The sequence below is a fragment of the Onychostoma macrolepis genome, chromosome 09 (genome assembly GCF_012432095.1).
Source record: "Onychostoma macrolepis isolate SWU-2019 chromosome 09, ASM1243209v1, whole genome shotgun sequence".
NCBI classification, from domain to species: Eukaryota; Metazoa; Chordata; class Actinopteri; order Cypriniformes; family Cyprinidae; genus Onychostoma; species Onychostoma macrolepis.
In genome coordinates this window covers 2,289,669-2,313,802 of record NC_081163.1, presented here as the reverse complement: position 1 = coordinate 2,313,802, position 24,134 = coordinate 2,289,669, and the positions used below count along the sequence as shown (strand labels likewise).

The window sequence follows — 24,134 nt, the reverse complement described above, 5'->3', positions numbered from 1 at the left end:
CGCTGAACTGTGCAAGAGGATACATTTCTGCGTTTGTCCGTTTCTGGGACGTTTCTTCTCGTCCCGTGATCTTGTGGTCTACAGATGTGGCTCAGGTCTCAATGTACGTCTGTGGGATTTTTAGCTTTTACCTCTTTTGTTGTCCAGCAGGTGAAAATGGTGGGTCTGATCACTTTCTCTTTCACAGTTAAGCTAAAACCATAAAAAACTTGTTGCTTGAAATAAAATGTTAAATGAAATAACTGAAATATTTAAAAAAAACATTTAAAAAAACTAAATCGAAATAAAACTTGACATAATAAAATAACTAAAACTGAAATAAAAATGAATAAAAACCTATGTATACATGTCAAAAACACATAACTACTACAAATTTAAAATTGAAAAAGGAATGTATAAAAATGTTAAAATTGCGCATCTGATCACTTTCTTTATTAACTGAAACTTAAACTAGAACCATTAAAAACCCACAACTGAAATAAAATTAAACATTATAAATATTAAATAAATTATTTAAAAAAATAAAAACTGTATAATATAAAAATATGTATTTAACATAAGAAATTATATAAAGCTATAGTTGTCAATGCAATATTTCTAATTTTCATTTAGTTTAACGATGTACTAAAATGACAAACTGAAATAAAAACTAATTAAAAAATATATATACAGACACACTTTAAAAATGTACTTTAACTCAAAATGAAAAAGGAATATATACAAATTTGAATGTATTAATAAAATACTACTACACTTTTGCTGTTTATTTTCTTTATTATTTGTTATTTATATTTTACTTTGTAATTATTATTATTATTATTATTTTTATTATTTTGTTTTTAATTTATTATTTTGCTAAAATGAGCTCAAGTAACACAATTCTTGAACTTAATTTTATGTTCAATCCATGAGTAAAATGAGTAAAATTTACCGTAATCATTTTGTGTTGGGACTACATCCACCCTATACGATCCTGAACATAACTGTCCTTAACATGCCATCATCTGACAGAAAAACGTCAATCTATTAAATTGGTTGAACAAAACATTTAAGACAGTTGTATTGTAATTGCATAGAAACGATTTACTTAATTTAACCAGCATATACAATTTGAAGAATCATTCATGTTTTTTGAATACTTAGTGTTTCATAACATCTCTAACATTAATATGAGCAATAAAAGTAAATACTACTACTAATAAAATGCCAAAGAAAAGTCTTTATAATGCTGCCTTCTGCTGTAAATATATATAATCAGGTGCGATTACTCGATTATTCAAACTGAATGCATTTTTAACGTAACATTTTAGTTTTCTATCCTGTTTGCTCATCAAGCATGTTTAAAGGAACACTCCACTATTTTTGAAAATAGGCTCATTTTCCAACTCCAAGTCTGCTTTACAGAAGTATTAGTTTCATAAATCAGCATCAGCTACTGTAGCGCATTATTGCAGTTAAAGGTTAGGAATAAAAGGCATTCAGAAAGTGTTGAAGTTCTTCTCTTCAGCTGCGAGGTTGAAGGGCAGAGAGTTGAGCTCTTACTAAATCAAGGGAAATGCCATTCCCAGAATGCACCAGAAAATGAAGATTTATGCTGGCCCTAAATCAGCACCATTCAAAAAAAAAAGAGCTTATTATTTTTTATAAAGGTTTTAATCAATGTTTAATGAGCTAAATCTCATTTCCACGTTGTAAAACTTCATGCCTTTCAGTTCTTGGAGAATTTGTGAACATGTGTGCATTTATTTAGAAAAACTACAGGAATGAATCACCGCTCGTCAGGAAAAACGTGTAATAAACCTTCAGCTTTAGTTATGAATTCATTACAATCACTCCAACAGAACGAAACAGAAAAGGGTCATTCGTGTCAAACAGGAAGCCAATCTTATATCAAACTTATAGATGCATGTACAAAAAGCCCAAGAAGTGAGGATGTTTTTGACAGAAGATGAACTAAACTCCCAGAACGAAGGAAGAAAACGAGGAAATGCATAATTAGCCTGATGCATACAGGGGAGCTTCAAGAAACAATTCAGCTAAATATGAAAATTATGTTATTATTAACTCACCCTCATATCATTCCAAACCTGCATGGATGTTTAAAAAGATATTACAGCTTGGAATATAATGCACAAGTCATATGGATGCTTTGAGTTTTTTTATGGTGTTTTTTGACTGTAAAAATTCATGTAAAAGAGCTGCATGAACATTCTTCAAACAAACCTCTTTTGTGTTCATCAGAAAAAAAAAAAAGGGTAGCATGCAGGTTTTAAAAGGATAATCCATCCAAAGATGAAATGGGAGCCGAAAGTATTTGGTGATCACAGTATCTTCTTTTGTGTTCAGGGTTTGCAAGCAGGTTGGGAATGACATGATTTTAGGGTGAACTGTCCCTTTAAATGACATGAAAGTGACTAAATAATAACAGAATACACATTTCTCAGTGAAATATTCCTTTAAAAATAATAATAAATATGTTATGCACATCATTTCCTTCACCTGTACAGTTATTTGCTCTCTCATCGATCTAGTTCTGCTCTTTTCTCCTTGAGAAATCTGCCTCAAACACACAGCGCCCCCTAGCGGATCACGTGTGTTTGTGCCGATGTGACCCTGCAGACCAACAGCCATGTGACTCAGCACAGAAGCGGTTTCATTTCAATCTGTACAAACTGATTTCGTATCAATGCTAAACAGAAGAACCAGACCAAGCACCTGCAGCAGAGCGTCTTTAGTGTTCAGGGCTCGGAATGGGTCGCGTTCTGTCTTTAGATATAAAGACGTGTTTATCTCCAGAATCTTCTGGAAGCTGACGTGGTCCGAAGGTGGAAGAACTTCACTGAGTCCAGGGCTATTTCACAGACAGCAGCAGATTTATCTAGATGGCAGGGGAAAAAGAAATTACTTTGATTATAAAATGGATATTTACAGCCCTCCCGCTAACATTTTTCCAGGAACATTAGTATAACGTTCGTTCAAAGTCTTTAATAACGTTCTCAAAACGTTACCGCAAAAACATTATTTATACATTATGTTCTCTCAAAGTTACAAACAACATCCTTCCAGTAACATTCGTTCGAAGTTATCTGATCTTTGATAACGTTCTCTAAACATTACCACAGAAAAATGAATTATATCTCATATTCTTTCAAAGTTATGAACTTCCAGAAGAACTGTGTCTCCAAGATGCTTCAAGAAACCTACCTGTAAAGCATTTTTACACAAGCGCCTAAAACTTTTAACAGTACTGTAGCGTTACAAGTAGGTTTCTTGAAGCGTCTTGGAGACGTTGGCACAGTTCTTCTGGATTGAGTCTGTCTCAGTTTGTTCTGTTTCTTCATGTCACTCCAGACAGACTGATGATGATCAGATCTCTGTCAAATCTCACTGGATTATTACAATTAATGGCAGAATGAATGTTTGGAAATGTAAACTGATATTTCCTACTGACACACTGCAGCAAAAGATAGAAATAACTGACTTAAAACCATTTTTAGCTGCTGAAAATACTAGTGTTGTAATAATTCTGGTCACTGCTGTACATTGACAGGCAGGTAGCACAGCCTATCGTAGCCCTCGGAAAGAAGGATATGATTGGACGAACATTTTATGGCCCTATGCCTTCCACAGACGATACATATAATTACATTTAGACCACTGAACTTAGTGATCGCTATCAGGATGCGAACAGATTTTAACCAGCATAACAGAAAATGTTTTTGAACCAAATCACCCACCCTGCCTTTAACTAAGTGGTAATCAGACTTACTTTTTGGATTCAAATTAGACCAATGTTTTAATGTAACGGACTTCAAAAAGTTGACCAATTTGCAGAAAACATTACATGACTAACTTTTAAGACTATTCTAAGCAGTTCATGCAAACGGACATTGGGTTTTAATAAAAACATTTTTTAAAAACCCTTTATTTATTTATACATTGTTCAAGGAAAATCTCTCTCCCACTTTGCTTCCCGTCTACATACTGTCCTATCCTAATAAAAGGCAAAAAAACGCCAAAAATAAATCTTAAAAAAAAAAATATACTTTTTAGTAACGTTAGTAGAATGTTCATATCTGGTCTATAATAATAACATTCTAAAAACGTTAGCACAAAAAAAATAATAATAAAATAACTAACTAACACATATATATATTTGTTCATGGAACATTTTTCTGAAACATTTTAGTTGCACATGTGTCAAACCTTTTTAAATGTTAATACTTACTGGCTTCACATGGTTCAGGGAACATTCAAATGTAACATTCCCAAAATATTTAATAATGTTCTGTAAACATTAGTACAAAAAAAATAAAAAAGTTACAAACAAACATTCATCCTGCAACGTGAGCAGAACGCTCGTTCGAAGTTTTCTGATCTTTGATAACTTTCTCTAAACGGTTTGTTTCTCAACGTTATTACTAACTAGCTGGTACTAAGTAGACGGCTCTTAGAAAATTCAAAAGTAACATTCCTACAATGTTTGCGAAAAGATCAAATGGAATGCTCCCTTACTGTTTTCTCTGAAGGAATGTTTTGAATGTTATTTAGAAGTAACATTTTCATAACTTGATGGGAACACATTTGTGTAAGCTGGGTGTGATAAGCACCTGTTCCATGGAGGGACATGCGATGATCTGCAGGTCTTCGCCGCTGTACTCCTCCTGCAGTAACGCATGCAGTCTCTGGAACACCTGCTGGACGTTGTTCTGAAACAGCATGTGATTGACTGGATTCAGTGCACTTCTTCTTATCATTATTCTGCTGGGTGAGCATTGCATTATGGGCAATTGACCCTTTGCTTAGCTCCGCCTTAAAAAGTTAATGACCAATTCTACCTTAGCAACCGTTGCCATTTGCCATTCTATAAGACGAACATTTTGAGCTTTCTCCAAAACATCCTATCAGTGTGTTTGCATGGTTTTAAACTGGATTTTCAGGCTGTTGTTATTGTTGTTAACTAAGACCAAAACTAAAAATACCAAAAAAATACATTAAATGTTAATGAAAAAAAAAAAACTAAAAAATGAGAAATTTTGCTGTCACAACTAACTTAAATAAAATAAGCTGAAGTACTAAAATGAAAAATGGAGAACAAAAATAATCTTAATAGGCATTAAAAAAACAACAACTAAAACACCCAACAAAATTACTAAAATTAACTTAATTTACTTAAAAAAAATACAAAACTAATTCAAATATTAAATACTAATATCATTATTACTTTAAAATATGAATAAATAACAAATTAATAAGTACTACTTTTCATTTTAATTGTAACCAAAGGGAGCAAAGTTCAGAAAAAGGTCAGCATAAACCCAGACTTGATTACATAATTAGTATTTTATGATTAGGTTTAAGAAATACAGACTTAAAAAATAAAATTAAGAAAACAACACAGGCAGATGCTGGGTGTGATACTCACCCTGACGGGCTTGAACAGGATGAACTCTGTGTCCTTATTGGCCAGATATAAAGACATGCTCTGTAAGGTGCCGGGCAGCTTGTTCTTCAGTATGCGATAGGTGGCCATCACAACGTCATTGATTTTGGCTAAGTACAGAAAACAAAAGTGCAAAAACTTCAAAACAACACACCCAGTCATACAGCTCTATTTGTGAAAATTATTTCTGCCTCATTATGGTGTAATTGCATATTACAAAATCTGTCAAAAACATGTAGGGGCTTTATTTCACCCAAAAAAAAAAAAAAGCATACTGTATTTTCAGTACTAACAAGATTTTTTAGCACATTTTCACACTAAATTATCATTAGTGTAATGCAGAAAATGTAAATAAAGATTTTTTATGTTGATAGTATCTAGTGCCTTAAATTCATGCTAATTTAGGAAAAAAATTAAACAATTTTAACAAAACCAAATATATATATATATACCATTTGCATTACCTGTATTTCAAAAGAATAAACATAGAAAAACAAAATTATATTCTATTTTATATTTATGAAATATTTTATACACATACATTCATACATATATAATTTTTATTAAATAACATTAATTTTTATTTATATATAAATAATGATTTTTAATGTAATGTAAGCATATACATAATGTAAGATAAATTTGATTAATAATACAATAATAATAGTAATACTACTACTAATAAATATTATATTATAATGCATATTATTAATCATGTTTTCATGAGATTCAAACAATCATCTTTCTTTGTTCACATTAATATCATGCCTTTTACACTTCGATCAGTGAAATTCACACTTCAACGATATAAAAGTGTTTCTAGCTGCGCAGCAGATCATTCAGTGTAATCAAACAGCTAATTAGAGCTAATTATTAGATAATTAGAAGTTGATGAAACATTTAATTGGCGACTCACCCGGCTGAGCCCAGGGTTGCTGCGAGAGGTTGTACGTCGGTCCTCCTTGAACAGCCATCGTTTTTAAAGCTGCTACCTGCGATTAGAAAGAGTGATGGGAACTTTGGTTTTTACCCCAAAACACCAAACTGAGCTCATAATTATACAATGTTAAGACGAAAACTAAAAGACTAAATATATAAAACCACATTTTAACTTGAAATATTTCAATAATCTTCACTACGCACCGTTCATATTTGCATTTGACATAAATTTGGGAATTTGAGAAAAATATATAAATATATGTTACCTAATGAAAATAAAGCATTGCACAAAAATAAAGCACTGTATTTTCAGGACAAATTAAATTTCAGCACATTTGTACACTAACTTCTCATTTGTGTAAAAAAAAAAAAAAAAAGCAAAAAGCAAAAACAAATATATATTTCATGTCATGGTAGTATGTAGTGTATTATGCTTATTTAAATTAAACAATTTTAACATCACAAATACAGTTTGTATTAATAAGTTTGTATTACTAAAACTATAATTTGTATAATGCATGAAAAAAAATTAAATAATAATAATAAATAAATATATATGAGTTAGTACACATTTCTGATGATATAATCAGACTACTTTTTGATTACTTTTGATGTAATGCGTTTATCACATTGATTTAAAGACGATAATATTGTACCATATTTAAAAAAAATTAGACATATATATATATATATATATATATATATATATATATATATATATATATATATATACATATATTCATTAAATATTCAATAAACATAACATTATGTTAGCCAAGGTTTCCCAAACTGGGGTTTGTCAAGGAACTGCAGTGGGTTTCTGAGTTTGATGGAAAGCTAATTTAATAAATGAAATCATAAAAATGTTAAATGACATCTTTCAATCAAAATAAAAGACTTAAAATATGAAATTTTATACCTGTTAGTCATGTGACCATGTGAATAATATGTAAACATGTAATCAATAAAAAAGTAAATGTGATCTGATTACTAGTATTTTAAAATATTCCAAGTAATTAATTTTTGGAATCTGATAGCGTAATCCAGATGACATGTAATCGGTTACTACCCAGCACTGTTGCCGACCCATAATGCTCTGCGCGAGTGAGAATTTAGGAGTGAATGTTGACCTTGGTGAGAAACTCCTCCAGGTTTCCCACAAACATGTGCGTCTGCTGCTGTATGAACTGCTCACAGCTGGACTTCAGGTGCCGATCCACGTCTTTCTTCGAGTCGATGTAGTGCTCTTTTATCTCCGGCGTACCCTGGTGTGAAAGCATTAGCTTATGATGAGTCATTAATCATTCACTACAGATCAGGAATCAGGTGCGAGGGTCTGACGTTACCTCCAGCAGGAACTCAAGGATGGCGTTATGGCTGTTCAGACGGAAGTAGTTGGGCACAGCCTTGGGGTTGAGGAATTTGAAAGCTGCGTCTGAGGACGGAGAAAAACAAATGTTGTTCTGCCATCTGGTGGCGCTTTACTGCTGTTACACACACACACACACATTTCATCCGTTCACAGTCAATACATATGCTGCTCATTCACCAGCTTCCAGTATAGACTCATTATGCAATTCTGTGTTTCTCTTCTGTGAATTTCATTCGAGTTTTTTTAAAAAGGACACCCTGGACTTTTCAAATATATCTTCCTCTGCTTGGTTTTAGATTTGGAGCCAAATTACAGAATAATAACTTAAAATAATAAGTAAAAATAACTTCAGAAAGATGGCAGCATCATTATTTTATTTTTGCAGAGAGATCGGTAGGTCTGTTAATGAAATCTGTTAACTTTAGTAATTTTTGTCGTATTGTATGCCAAAGGTGACCGTTCTAAAATGGAAAAAAAGCACTTTTCGTGTTTTCCCCCCAAGGTTTGCATGCCTGCAACTCCAGACGTATTAAAGATATCTTAATATCCTTTTAGATGTTGGTTCTTAAGAAAAATTTCTTTTGGTATCTTTATTTTTAAGCCCCAATAATTTTCGATTCCAGAGATGCGTGGACCTTAATGTTGCCCTGACTATTTTGTAGAAGAGGGTCAAAATGACGAGAGATTTGGAGCCAATTTACAGGCTTTGTAATGACTTTAGAAGAATGACAGCATCATTATATTATTTTCACACAGAGATTGTTAGGTCTATTAGTAAAATCTATTGACTTTGTCAATCATTGTTGCTTTATATACCAATAGTGACAGTTTACATATTGGGAAAAAGCACTTTTTGTGTATTTTTTCCAAAGTTTGCATGCCTGTAACTCAAGAAGCATTAAAGATAATCGCAATAGCCTTCAAGATTCTGGTTTGTAACAAACTTTTCTTTGGGTATTTTCAATTTTATGGCCTTTTATGGTTCAGTTCCAGATATATTGGGATCTTGATATGGCTCCATGAGTAAGCTGAAACCTTTTCAGAAACTAAATGTTTTTTTTTTTTTAAATCACCACTTAAATCACAATTACCACTATTTAAGTCTTTCTTCAGTAAAAAATATAAACAAAATAAAACATTTTTGAGTGTCTGAAATTTGGTCGATTTGACATTAAACGAGTTACCCAAAAAACATGAATTTTTGCCAGTTTACACTCATATTGAGAAACAAACCAGTAAATATTACATAGAACAAAACATTCTGTATTGTCTTTCAAAACATCAACAACAACAAGAGTCTTGAAACTACGCACACATTCATGCATGTTTAGAGGGAACGTCTTTTTTTTTAGATATTTGTGTGTTCAAATGCTGAAAAACACTCATTTATATGCATATGTATTAAAAATATAAAATGCAGATCTGTCACACTCATTCTGTCAGTGCTGTGAACATCTATAAAGAAAGAGCAACAACCATTCAAATCCACCCAAACCTGTTACCTCTGGTCTTCTTCAGGTCCAGAGAGATCTCTTTAATGGCGAAGTCGGCGTGGAACGGGGCGATCTGCTCACGCATGATGAGGAGGTGTTTGATCAGGAAGAGCTGCCCATCTACTTGAGTCTGTGAAGAAAGTACAGCAGTCTGATGAGATCCACACACACACGGTTTACTCTCGGGAACTAAACCTCCTCTAAAACCTGACGGACCAATCCTGCCTCAGCCAGCGTTTCTGATTCTGATAAAGCTTCACATGCAGGAATCCTGGGTTTTTTACCAAATGTTACACATAATATACCAAAAAAGATACGCACAATATAATATTTAAAAATCGCAAGCGTTTGATTGTTTATATTGTGACAATCTATATTATCACCCAGCAATATATTTAAAGTTGAATAAATAGTACATCAAACTTTATTTGCATATATACACAGTACTTACATAAAACAATATATGCTGTACAACAAATATCGGCAGTGTGATTGCTTAAATCATTGCAAAATGACACTATATTATCGGCCAGCTCAATATATAAAGTTGGATATATATAATATTTGAGTTTAAACACATATAATGTAATCATGTAAAGCAGCATAAAGTATATGGTAAATCTCAACTGTCTGATGGTTTATATCATTGCAAAATGTAACTATTATCATCTATCCCTAATCTGCTAAATGTGACAATAAGGCATGAAGATATGATATTATATTATAAACAATAACTTCATGATTTTATGTAAAGCTGCTTTGAAACAATGTGTACTGTGCAAAAGGCAATTAAAAAAAAAAACGACTTGAAATTTAATATGGTAAAATGTTGTTTCTGGGTCACAATTACAATAGTGGAAAGAATTTCTCAGGATAGAGAGATAGATAGATAGATAGATAGAAATAAAAAAAATACTAAAAATAAATAAATATAAATTAATTAACTAATTTAAGTCATTTACAATAGTGGAATGAATTTCTCAGGACATAAAATAAAAAATAAAAATACAGTAAAAATATTACAAAAAAATAATATAAAATCATACATGAATTAATAAAAAATAAAATTATCAATAAAAATTAAAAAGCTGTTTCTGGATCATTAACAATAGTGGAATACATTTCTCAGAATGCATAAATAAAAATAAAGTTACAAAAAATATATATATTTTAAAATTATATAAAATTCATACATTAATTAAAAAGAAAAAAAAAGAAAATTATGAAAAAAAAAAAAAACATTTCTGGGTCATTTACAATAGTGGAGTGAATTTCTCATTTCTGACTGATTGTCCTGTATCCAGGTGCATAAACGCTCACCTTGTTCTTTTGAATGATATCCGATGCTTTGAGGAGAGACTGGATGCAGGCAGACAGAGCTTCCTGTGACAGACCCTGAAACACCGCCCTCTACAGGACACACCACACAAAACAATCACTCACTCGCTCGCATGGCATCTCAAACCACATATCTTCCGTCTTTCACAAGGTGCATTTCTGAAAATATCATATCTGCTCGTTAATACAAAAACAACAATACTTCTAATACTACTACTACTAATAATAGTGGTTACTTAAAAAGAAGATTGTTTTAATGACTTTGTTGTGTGTTTTTGTCATTTCATTAGTTTTAGATTTTATTTTTAATATGTCTGCATAGTTTTTATGAATTTTTATTAATTAGTTTAAATTTATTTAGTTGCAATTATTTCAGTACTTCAGGTTAAAGAAATGTTGTAATCTAAAATAAAATACATGTAATCATATTATATATTTTTAAAAACTGCAACTTTGTGAAATATTATTGCAGTTAAAATAACAGTTTCATATTTTAATATACGTTAAAATATAATTTATTCCTGTAAACCAAAGCTGAATTTTCAGCATCACTCCAGTTTTTTGTCATCTTTTATTCACCCAAGGGTTATTGTAGTTAACTGAAACTAATACCATTTTCATTACATGAAATAAAATACACATTAACTGGAGGAAAAATTAATAAATAAATAAATAATATATATATATATATATATATATCAGTTAATGTGTATTTTATTTCATGTAATGAAAATGGTATTAGTTTCAGTTAACTACAATAACCCTTGGGTGAATAAAAGATGACAAAACATTCATGTTTGGTGCTCTATCAAACATTGAGATTTAATTTAATTAAATTACTACATTGAATCAAAATCTAAACACAAGATCAGATAAAGAAAAAAAATCTGGTCCTAAATTATTGAATATTCTTAATACATATGAATTATTAAAACAGTGCCATTGGGAAACTATAGATTGGTGTTTTTGCATTCATAAATGGTTAATTATTAAATGAACATAATTGTTAATTTTGTAAGGATGAATTAGGCAGCGGTGGTGGCGTGTGAAACTGACGTCTATGCAGCGGTAGAGTTTGGAGAGACACACGAGCGTCCGTCTGACGGTGGGATACCACATGCCGTGAAGATCCGCAGGAGAAACTGTGCTGTGTGAGCGCGAATCTGCAGGAGAAACACAGCGTACGGTCAGCGCCGTCCACGACCAGCTACTGATTACACAAACTGTGTCACCACAAACACACACCAGAGCTGATGAGCTTCTTATTATCAGACTCCTCCAGCTGCACGTCAGAGAAAGAGCTGTTCGAGCTCAACTTCATCTGCTCCTCCTTCAGACTCTGAGCAATTTTCTGTAACAGATAGAGCAGAATTCACTAGATTTGCATGTGCATAAATAAAGAAAAGAAAAAGTGAATATGAATTAAAAAATCCACATAAATTCAGAAATAAATGTTAAAATTATATTAAAAATTATAAACAATAAATACATTTAAAAATAAAAAAATGAATACAAACTGAAATAAAAATAAATGCATTACAAAATAAAAAAAAATTAAACTATTGAAAAAAAATTAAACAATTATACCAAAAAAAAAGTAAAAAAAATAAAAATAAAATAAACTACAAAAATGAAAAAATAAATATATATATATAACAATTGAAAAATAAATTAAAATACACAATTAAATAAATAAAAAAATAAATAAAATAAAATGTAAAAACTTGCAAAATGTTTAAATGACAAAAATAAATAAATAATAATAACAACAACAACAATAATAATAATTCAAAGCTGGATAGATTTCCTAAAGGAAACAGCCGGCTTTCCAGGCAATATTATTTTAGTATAACTGAGACACTATTACAGCTTCCACATAAATTTTAGTTCAAGTTTCAATTTTGTTTTGTTGTGTTACATACGAACATAAATAAGTTTTTGTTACTTTAGTACATCAAGTTAAACTAAAAGAAAATGAGAAATGCTGTATTGGCAACTAGCCGAAATAAATATCAAAAAGCATAAACTTATTTATCCGCAGCATTCCTGGACTAACAGCATCTCAGAAGTGTTCAGATGTTCAGTGCTCTGTTAGCTGACCTCCATCATCTGGAGTTTGTCGGGGTAGGCCAGGTCTCCGGGCGCAGGCTTGTATCCGATGATGTCCGTCTGGATGTAGATGTGCGTCCTGTAGACCAAACGCTCCTGAACGTCCTCCAGCATCTGCTTCACCACGGCGTCAAACGCTCCCAGCTGGACCACTGAGACAAACCCACCAATCACACCTCACACACCAACTAACCAGTTTTAACGCCATGCCAGCATCAAGGCTACGTTCATGGAGATCTCAGACTAAATTACACAAGGTATACAACTAACAAAAAGTTATTAAAGACGTTTCTTTCTACACTAGACAAAAATTCTAAAATCCATTCAGGTGATACATTTTTAAATAAATCAGTTAAACACACCTCTGAATAAAACCATTGTCTATTTACATTAAAAACAGTACAATCTAATAAAATATGCTTCACTGTCATTTTTGTTTGGCAAGTAAGACATGATGGTTTCTTCACCTTTTAATAAATATTAGTGCTGTCAAACGATTAATCGCATCCAAAATAAAATTTTTGTTTACATAATATATGTATGTGTACTGTGTATATTTATTATGTATATATAAATACACACACACACACAGTATATATTTTGAAAATATTTACATGTATATACATTTATTTATATTATTATATATAAATATTTAATATATAAACATAACATTTTTCTTAAATACATGCATGTGTTTGTATTTATATATACATAAAATATATACAGAACACACTCATATATTATGTAAACAAAAACTTTTATTTTGGATGCAATTAATCGCGATTAATTGTTTGACAGCACTAATTTATTTATTCACTTTTTAACTCATCAAGGCTATGTTCATTTCAATTCTACACTAGACAAAAATTCTAAAATCCATTCAGGTGATACATTTTTAAATAAATCAGTTAATTTGAATAAAACCGTTGTCTATTTACATTAAAAACAGTACACTCTAATAAAATATGCTTCATTTTTGTTTGGCAAGTAAGGCATAATGGTTTCTTCACCTTTTAATAAATATCCACGTGTAAGTCTTGTGTGACCTAAAGACACCTTGTAAAACAACTGGGTCATGCCTAGATATAAAATATTTTTCTTGTTTCATATAGCTTATTTTTGGGACGTTTATTGCATTCCATCTGCCACATGCCATTAATATAAGAGTTTATCATTACAGAAATGAATCTGACACTGAAATATTCAGGTTGAGTGCTTCTTTTGCACTAACTAATTCACTTGACTTGTATATCTACAGTGTTTTTAACTGTATAAACAGACGCCTGTGGTAGGAAAGCTTGTTTTACCATTGTTTTGGACGTGATCCTCCAGCATCTCGTTCTTCAGGATGCCGCAGAGCTCAGACAGCGTCTCCAGATGAACCACGTGGATGATCAGAGGCCTCAAGACGTCATACAGGGACAAGCAGAGTCTCTCCAGAAGCTCACTGTCACAAAACATATGATCAAGTATTGTTATTATAATGTCAACATATTTAAAAGCAAAAAGAGACAGCTTGATTCTGTCACAATCTGAGGTTAATAGTTCAGACAAAAATGAAAATAGAAAATAAATAATAAAATACACAGAATGCCAAACCCTCTGTTTTCCATGCAACAAAAGTAGATGGTGATTTAACCTGATAGGCTCCAAAAAACATAAAACAAACAAAATAAAATAAATAAAAGCTAATAAATAAAAAAATAAATAAGTAAAAATGTAAATAAATATAAACCAAAATGTAAAACGAATTAATAAATCGATAATTTATGATAATTAAAACAAATTAATTGATTAAATAAAAATAAAGATTATAAAGATAAATATAAAGACAAACCAATAAATACAAATAGTTTTTAATTTATTTAAAATAAATAACTAAATAAATAAACAAAATAAAAAAATAAAAACGCAACTAATTAATAAAATCAAATAAAGAAATAAAAAAAATACAAAAATAAACTAATTAATAAATATTATTCTGTCTAACATGTTGTGCTTCATTTATTAAAGAAAACAGCTGCAGGTCAGAACAATATGAAAGTAAATGATGAGAGTTATGTTTGTGTGAAGTATTGCTTTAATCTGAAATGAGTTTCTTTACTCACTCCAGTTTGGACGTGGGTTTGGAGAAGAACTCGTTGTAAAGCTGGTGTTCGTCTTGACACACATGGACCATAAACGCACAGCCGCTGCGCACCTGAAACAACAACAACTTCAATCATCAGCTGAACCTTACAAACGAACGCAGTGTGAGAGCGTTTATGACATCTGGAGAAGACTTTCAGTCAAAACAATGCAAAAACAAAAGCAAAAATGGTCATTCAGGACATTCACAACTTTTGACAAACATGAAGCTAGGGACAACAACAACAAAAAAAGAAATTAATAACTGATTGTTTCAATGTAGATTTTTTTTTTTTTTTAAACATCCGGGTTGTATATTGTTCAATCAAACAAACACACTTTACCCCTTTTTGAAAGTCACTGGACAGATTAAAGAAACAAGACATTTTTGCATTCATTTAAACACCATCATCCATTGTAAATAACAGGAAAAACTACACACACAAAAGTCACATGATCAGCACATGATGTGTGGAAGTATGGCAGAATGTGGCTCCCTCACCAGAGCGCAGTGATCCTTGTTGTTCTGGCTGGTGAGATCTGTGATGGTGGAGTTTATACAGGGACTGAGCAGAACCTCCCTCTGGTCCAGATAACACTGATGAATCTCATCCAGCAGCTGCTGATACCTGACAGACACACACACCACATGACGGTTTGTTTCCAAGCAGCATGATTCATGACAAATTAAAACCAATAAATGAATAAACAAACATAAAAATAAATAAATACAAAAATAAAATAGAAGTAAAATATATAAAATTAAAATAAATTAAAATAAAATAAATGAAAATAAATTACATGAAATAAAAAAGTTTTATAAATAGAACTTATATATAATGTATACCTTTAATAAATACAAAAATAAACTAAAACATAAAATAAATACATAAGTTATAAAGGAACAAAATAATTTATGTATTTGTTACGTCCCTTGGGACGTTTTGAGTATTTTTGGTTATTGCTTGTTTTCTGTGTGGGGTTTTTCTTTTCTCTTGCACTGTCCCTTTAACAGGCCGTGTGCTGGTTGGCTGCCTGACCTGTCAATCCTTCCTGAGGACGTGATTGGCTGATCTGCTGTGTGGGCGCGTTCTTCCAAACAGCCTGATGCTCTACACCTGGTGAACACGCTACTTAAGGGACATGGGGCTGCAAAGCGGGAGACTGACTGCCTGTTCTGAATCTGACCTGTTTTTGTATGCTTGTTTCTTTTTGTTTCTGAGTTTGTGTTTTTAGCATTTTGTATTGTCATGTGTATCCTGCCTTTTGGGTCTACCCTTGTAAACTTCTCAGTTGGGAGGTTGGAACTCTTTTGAGTAACTTTCAAAGTTGAGCTCACCTGGTTGGAGGCGAAGGGATTAGGTAGGATGTCACGTGACATACATAATGCACACTTAGGTTAATTTTGTTTTGTCTAGATACACTAGGTTAGGGGTTTGTGCCACATTTTGTATTTTTGGTTTTGATAGTGAGAGTAGGGAATTCTGACGTCATGGACGTTGAAGACTTTTCCTTTAATCTTTTCTTTTAGTCTAGGATTAGTTTGAAATGATTTAGTAAGACTCGTTTTGATTATATTACTTTCTTTTGTTTGGCACGATCCAGTTTTCCCTTCGTTCTCCCCCTCAGAACCTATTTGTGACTTGTGTTAATTTTTCCTTTGGTATATTTAGTGTGGGGTTGTTCATTTGTGGGTTAATATTTGATTCTGAATTATTAGTGTACATCTTACTTTATATTAATTAAATTATTGTTTTCACTTGACGTTTCGGGTTTTGTCTTATTCTCAATTGCTACACAGTGGTCACTAACGACAGGAAAAGGAACTGTTAAAATGTTCCCCTTCTCACTCCCTAGATGATCAACAGCCTGGAAGGGTCGTAACAGTATTAATAATAAATAATTTAAAAAAATAAAACAAACATGAATAAAACAAATGAAAACTAATTAATAACAAATAAAATAAAAATGAAAAATAAATAAATAAACAAAAATAAACTAATAAATAAATATTATTCTGTCAAGACATGTTTAATAATTCCGGGTCAGAATAAAACAACAGTAAATGAAAAGAGTTTTCATATCTAGGTGAATTGTGTTTAACCTGAAATGAGTTTCTTTACTCGCTCCAGTTTCATCACAAGTTTGGAAACAAGAAGATCCAAAACAGGGTTATTATAGTTAACTAAAACTGAAACTAAAATATTCAAACCATTAAAATAATAATAATAAAATAAATATTCAAAATTAATTAAAATATTAAAACTACTTTATTTTAGCTAGTTGCCAAAACAACATTTGTGATTTTAATTTCGTTGTTATATGATAAAAAATAAAAATAAATATGGTCTCAGCCATTTGGAGTGCATGTGCATAGAAAGGAGAATTATTAAAAAATGAATCAAAACATTCTCCATCACTCACTCTGGGATTTTGTCAGATCGCTGTTCGGCTTGTTCAATGAGCCTCTGAAACAAAAACAAACAAACAAAAAAAATTCACATAAAAATAAAAATTGAATTATGGAAGAGCCAAATAAAACAATCCGGTCTGGTGTCAAACGAGTGTTTGCACACAAGTCTTACCCGAACTTTGGGTGCCGCTGCTCTGAACTTCACATAGTAGAGCGTGAAGGCGTTGTCTGCGTTCGGAGCGCCCAGCGGGTCCTGCTCGGGTCACATTCAATAAACAAACCGGAAATTATACAATCATCTGTGATCTAATCATCAGCCAGGCTTGAGTTTATATTAAACGCACCCTTTTGGTGAGCTGAGCCGTGAGGTTATGCAGGGTGCTGACCGCGTGGCTCTTGATGAGGAGCATGGCTCTGGACAGACACTGCTTGAATTTGGTCAGATAGACTGGGTAGTCTTTAAAATTCGGCTGAAAGAAAGAAACATGAGGATAATGCATGTGTGAAAGATTCTATTGGAACACAAGAGGAGAATACTGCAACACTGTAGCAAGCGTTTGGCTCACATGTGAGGAGACGTATTCTATGCAGTCGTCTAGTTTAGAAAGCATCGGGATGAATCCCTCGCTGTTCACTGACAAAGTCAGGGAGTTCAGTTTCTACAGGTGGGATAAACCAGATTAATAAAAAGACAACAAATGCATGATCAACACATTCTGGAAACAGCAGCAGAGCATTACCGTGTTTATGTTTTCCAGTTCATTAAAATACGAGAGTTTCTCTTGGATGCTCTCAGCCAGATCCACCAGCTCTGACTGTCGACAGAAGACAAATATACAGCATTTATCAATGTACATGTGAACACTCCTTCAATTACATACACTAACAATGTCGTTATATTATTATAATGACAATAAATTTTCTATTCTGTTGAAAGTTTTGGGATGTTTTTGAAAAATCTCTTCTGCTCACTGAGAGTGTATTTATTAGATAAACTATACAGTAAAAATCGTGAAATATTATTAGAATTTAAAGTAACTGTTTTCTCTGTGAACATATGCTAAAATGTAATTGATTTCTGTGATCAAAGCTGAATTTTCAGCATCATTACTCCAGTCTTCAGTGTCACGTGATGTGGAAACTGTGACACATTTAATTTTCAAGGATTCACAGATGAATAGAAAGATTAAAAGAACAGCATTTATTTGAAATAGAAATCTACTATAAATGTCACTTTTGACCAAACTGAATACTTTCCCCAAACTTTTGAATGTTAGTGAATCACGGTTTCCATAAAAATATTGTGCAGCACAACTGTGTTCAACACTGATAATAATCAGAAATGTTTGTTGAGCAGCAAATCAGCATATTAGAATGATTTCTGAAGATCATGTGACACTGAAGACTGGAGTAATGATGCTGAAAATACAGCTGCGCATCACAGAAATAAATTACATTTGAACAGATATTCACAGAGAAAACAGTTCTTTTACATTGTAATAATATTTCACAATTTTACAGTAAATGTATACAATAAATGTCACCTAGAGTGAGCAGAAGAGACTTCTTTCAGAAACATTCAACTTTTCTCCAGTCGTGTATATAACGTGCACGGCTGTGGTTCAGAGGGAACATCAGACCTGCTCCTTCAGCAGTTGTTCACAGGCCTCATGAAGCGTTCCTGTTTTTGTGGACACAAAGAGGTACTGCTTCTGCAGAGAGTCCAGGTGCTCCAGCGCAGCGTTCACGTCCTTCAGTATAGCGTCGCACTGATCCTGATAGCCGTTCAGAACATCCCGGGTCTTCCTGTGGAGGAAAGCACAATTCATCTGAGCAAACATCAGCTTTTGGGTCAATAATGCCTTCGTTATAAACACGCACAAGAATGCTCACAATCATTTTTGCTGGTACATTTAAAAGGACACTTATCTAAATGCATTTAAATTTGACAGGATATAATTTAACTTCTTAATAAACTCACAATGACATATGCACATTGAGAAATTCTCATATATTATATTCTCATGCAAGTATTTCTTAATCAGATGTGACCCTGGAGCACAAAAGCAGTCATAAGCAGCACAGGTATATTTGTAGCAATAGACAACAATACATTGTATGGGTCGAAATTACAGATTTTTCTTTTATGCCATAAATCATTAGGATATTAAGTAAAGATCATGTTCCATGAAGATATTTTGTAAATTTCCTACCGTAAATATATCAAAATGTAATTTTTGATTAGTAATATGCATAGCTAAGAACTTCATTTGGACAACTTTAAAGGTGATTTTCTCAATATTTAGATTTTTTTGCACCCTCAGATTCCAGATTTTCATATAGTTGTATCTCGCCATATATTGTCCGATCCTAACAAACCATACATCAATGGAAAGCTTATTTATTCAGCTTTCAGATGATGTACAAATCTCAATTTCAACAAATTGACCTTAAGACTGGTTTTGTGGTCCAGAGTCACATATGGACATAAACACACACCTGTACTTAGAAGCTTCATCCTGATCCATCTGAACCTGCAGCTTCGAGAAACAGGAGAAAAACTGACAGACAGATGACGTCATTAGTCATGTGATGATGGTGATATCATTCATCTTGTCACAATAGATACATTTACATTACATTTAGTCATTTAGCAGAAGCTTTTATTCAAAGCGACTTACAAATGAGGACAATGGAAGCAATCAAAGAGTCTCAGTTAGCTTAACGCAGTACATGTAGCAAGGGTTTTTTTAAATTATATAATAAATAAAAAGAAAACAAATAGATAGAATACAAAATGATTAGAGAAGCTAGAGTTATTTTTTAAAGAAAGCAAGCAGTTAGTAAATGAACAGAGTGCAAGCATTAAAGGGGCAAGTTTTTTTTTTTTTTTAAGAATAGAATTAGAATAGAGATTGCTAGAGTTAGAGGGTCAAATAAAGATGGAAGAGATGTGTTTTTATTGTGCTCCGAGGCGCAATTAATTTTTCATATATGAAAATTATTATATTCAGTAGCTTATCCTAGTTTTCTATAGGCTATTTAGTGCCAGTTTAGCAGGAAGTGACGATTTTGTTCTCTTTGACTCGTTGGATGGAAACGGTGCTTGTTCGCGAATGTTTTATGCCATATTCCAATTTTGCGCATAAGTTAAATTCGCAACTTTGGAATGAAAACCCGGCTATACCAAATCATTTTACTTCCCTACAATGCTTTTTTTAAACACTAAGTAACAAACTCAGCATTATTCCTCGATTGACGACAGCTACACTGATATTAGACAATTTCATCATCTACGACGCTATAATCCCAGAAATAAAAACTTTTTTCCCCCATTTTTAGTAAAATGTCAAAACTTTTGGAAGTTTCCATGCATAATAACATGCATTCAAAATAAAAATTGTATGCAGACTTTAGCGGTTAAATTTAACCTGGCTATGTTTTCATGTAAAGCGTATAAGCAGCAATACAATTTTTTCCCATCTTTAATTCAATTTTGAGTAAAATGTCTTAACTTTTGGCGGTTAATGAAGTAATGAGTCATAAAAATACATAACACTAACATATAGAATATATTTTGGTTTTAGGAGGAGAATATGTACTGCAGAAATAGTAAGAACAGTATGTTAGTAATCTATTAGTTTAAAAAGTAAGCTATTATTAGAGCTGCTTTAATTTGTCTCATACTTGATTAAATTATTCTCCTGTTTATGACTAGTGTGAATCTGCTTTGGATCTGTACTGTACAATGCACTATAAAAATAAATAAATTAAAAAATTATAATTATTATTAATTTATTAATAAATAAATGTAAGTTGAACATTAGTTTGTTAGTACAGACTAGAGTATGCGATGCCATTCACTTAAAACAGAATGTCTGCATTTATTTCTTTGGAACTGGACTTTATTTCTCATGAAAGGATAATAAAAGCAGCAGAGTCCAGCTGTGTCTGTGTCTGACCTGCTGAGCCGTCTCGATCCGCTGGTTCTCCAGCTCCAGCATCTGAAAGCCCTGCAGAAGCACCTCCTCCGTGGACTCGGGCAGAGTCGCTGTGAACGAGGAGCGCAGAGAGCGAGACGTCAGGCTGCAGATGTCCTCGATGGGCAGCTGAGGAAACATTCAGAGCAGCATCACCATCTCATTCCCGCTCAAAACACCAAACACCAATGATTAAGGGTGAGGACCAAGTGATCCCTAAACTGAGTTTGTGAGAAAGTGATAACAATGCAAATGTCTGAATGCCACTGAATGATGATTAATTAAGACACCAAAAGAGAAAAGTTTGTTAAGACCCAATATCTAAAAGGACATTAACACATCTTTAATACTCCTTAAGTTACAGGCATGCAAACTTTGGGGAAAAAACTTGAAAAGTGCTCTTTCCCCATTTTTGAATGGTCACCATTGGCAGATAATGCAACAAAGATTGTTAAAGTCAACGGATTTTACTAATAGACTTAACAATCTCTGTGTAAAAATAACATTATGATGCTGCCGTCTTTCTGAAGTTATTTTTAACCTCCTGTAATTTGGCTCTGAATCTCAAATTGCCATTTTGACCCCTCTCTACAAATAGTGGATTACTCAGTAAATATTCATCCATGACATTTAATATTTTGGCTTTCATCACTATACATGTTTATCTTTCTTCAGAAAAAATATCAGCAAAATTAAAAATTTGAGCTGGGGAAGTTTTTGAAATTTGGTTGATTTGACAGGGAATGACCCAGGTGTCATTTATTTTAAAGCACACTTTACAAACAAAATATTTGACAAAATAAAGTTTCATTCGGAGAATTATTAAAATGCAGTAAGGAGAATAGCGTATTTCAAAAGCAAACACACATTGATTTTTATCTGTCAGGTGTTTTCAATTTTTTAGATGCCGCAGATCTCCAAATATCATCATCCTTGCACGACCGTAAAACATAAAAGGTGATATATTTTGCAATACTTTTATGTGCACGGAAACAATTTATACTTTGAAAATTTTTTTTATAATTGTGTAATTTCTTCTACTCAGTATAGTACAGTACTGATTTATTATTTGTTTAATCTTTAATATTCATTTATTATTTTAATCAATTGTATTTATTTTTACCCTGTTTTCTCCCTTTTTCCCCAGGTCCTAGAAATTCTTAACATTATTTAATATTTCAGTTATATGATTTAGACCCCCAAATATAATCATCCTTGTGCCTTACATAAAATGTAAAAGGAAGTGATATATTTTCATGTGTAAAGAGCTAATTTATACTGTGAAAAATAATATTACAAATATGTGCAAAGTATTTGGAAAATATTTAGCAACTTAATATAGTAGTGTACACTGTTAGAGTTATTATTTAATTTTGTATTATATATTTATTTGAATAGAATTTATTTAGTTGGTTTAATCTTATTATTATCATTATTTACATTTTCACTGTTTTTCTCCAAACTTTCCCAGGACCCCAGTTTGAAAGCCACAGGGGTTCTGCTGACCAAGAAGTTTGCAAACAACTGGTTAAACTAACGTTAGCAAGTTAAACACGATTCATTCGTCTGTCGTGTTTAGCTAAACTGACTCATTTGCATACTGCATGGATTACATACGTGGCACCCGTCCACACACCCACTAACCTCACCTCACCTCACCTCAGCAGCCAGACACAGACCGAGTGCTCATCTAGTGCACTACAGAGCAGAAGTATCTCTCTACAGCGAGTGTGTAGAGATGAGAGCAGTGTGTTTGAGCTGTTAGCTGACACTAGCTAAGTTACCCTGCACTCACCTCCGCCGGGAGAAGCGTGACTTCTGCGGCTGCGCGGATCTCGAGGATCGAGTCCGTCTGTTTGTCCGTTAACGGAGCCATTGGATCCCCGCGACTGTCCCAGTGTGACAGCTTCTCCCGAGTTTCCTTATCAGTGAGCTCCAGGAGACTCTGCTCTGCGGACGACGCCATCATGGCCAACAACATTCGACGTCACCTAAACGGAAGCTTCTTCCGGGTTGGGCGGAGTCAGGAAGCAGGCAACCAATCAATGAAGGGCTTTCACTTCTACGACACAAATAATTAAAAAACCAACTCAACCAGACTGCATTCAATTTTATACGTACATTAAACATGTAAACACAACTAAAATAATTAGAGACATTTTGTAAAGAAACTCAAACGTATGAGTTTTATGAGTATTAGTTTTGTTTTCCTATCTACAGAGTCTAACTGTGCTATTTATTTTAGGTATGAATAATTAATAATAACGAATTTATTTGTTTGTGTGTGTGTGTATGTATATGTTTATATATATTCAGTATATGGGTAGTTGACGTATCAACGTGTCCTATGGTGTGACGGAAAAATGTAAAAAAAACAAAAACAAAAAACCCTCTAACATTGTAACTGTAAGAATGAAGATACATTTTTCTCATGTTATTTGTATGTCAAGGTTTTTTTTCTACATTATTGCTATGTCACACCACAGGACAATTTTTATTTGTCAGCTACCCATATATATATATATATATATATATATACACACACAAACAATTCATTAATTTTATTCGTTATTTCTCATGCTTAATATAAAGAGCACAGTTACTCTCTCTCTATGTGTGTGTGTGTGTGTGTGTGTGTGTGTATATATATATATATATATATATATAATTGTGTGTGTATATATATTCATACTTAAAATAAATAGCACATAGATAGGCAAATACGTATGTATATATATACACACACAAACAATTCATTAATTTTATTCGTTATTTTTCTCATGCTTAATATAAAGAGCACAGTTACTCTCTCTCTATGTGTGTGTGTGTGTGTATATATATATATATATATATATATATATATATATATATATAATTGTGTGTGTGTGTGTGTATATATATTCATACTTAAAATAAATAG

The 24,134-nt window shown here is 32.4% G+C and overlaps 1 protein-coding gene across 1 annotated transcript; it reads right to left on the bottom strand.

Moving 5' to 3' along the window:
• Nucleotides 1–1,631: 1,631 nt before the first annotated feature.
• cog3 (component of oligomeric golgi complex 3) lies at nucleotides 1,632–23,228 on the bottom strand. Its single transcript, XM_058787960.1, has 23 exons — nucleotides 23,010–23,228; nucleotides 21,197–21,343; nucleotides 19,734–19,795; nucleotides 18,875–19,040; nucleotides 17,975–18,049; nucleotides 17,801–17,893; nucleotides 17,579–17,704; nucleotides 17,407–17,487; nucleotides 17,246–17,289; nucleotides 15,324–15,450; nucleotides 14,803–14,894; nucleotides 14,002–14,141; nucleotides 12,686–12,846; nucleotides 11,831–11,936; nucleotides 11,642–11,748; nucleotides 10,568–10,657; nucleotides 9,257–9,377; nucleotides 7,729–7,817; nucleotides 7,513–7,647; nucleotides 6,360–6,435; nucleotides 5,426–5,553; nucleotides 4,611–4,709; nucleotides 1,632–2,878 (listed from the first exon to the last, which is right to left on the bottom strand). The coding sequence occupies exons 1-23, from the start codon at nucleotides 23,193–23,195 to the stop codon at nucleotides 2,852–2,854; spliced, it is 2,478 nt and encodes an 825-aa protein (XP_058643943.1). The 5' UTR covers nucleotides 23,196–23,228; the 3' UTR covers nucleotides 1,632–2,851.
• Nucleotides 23,229–24,134: the final 906 nt, after the last annotated feature.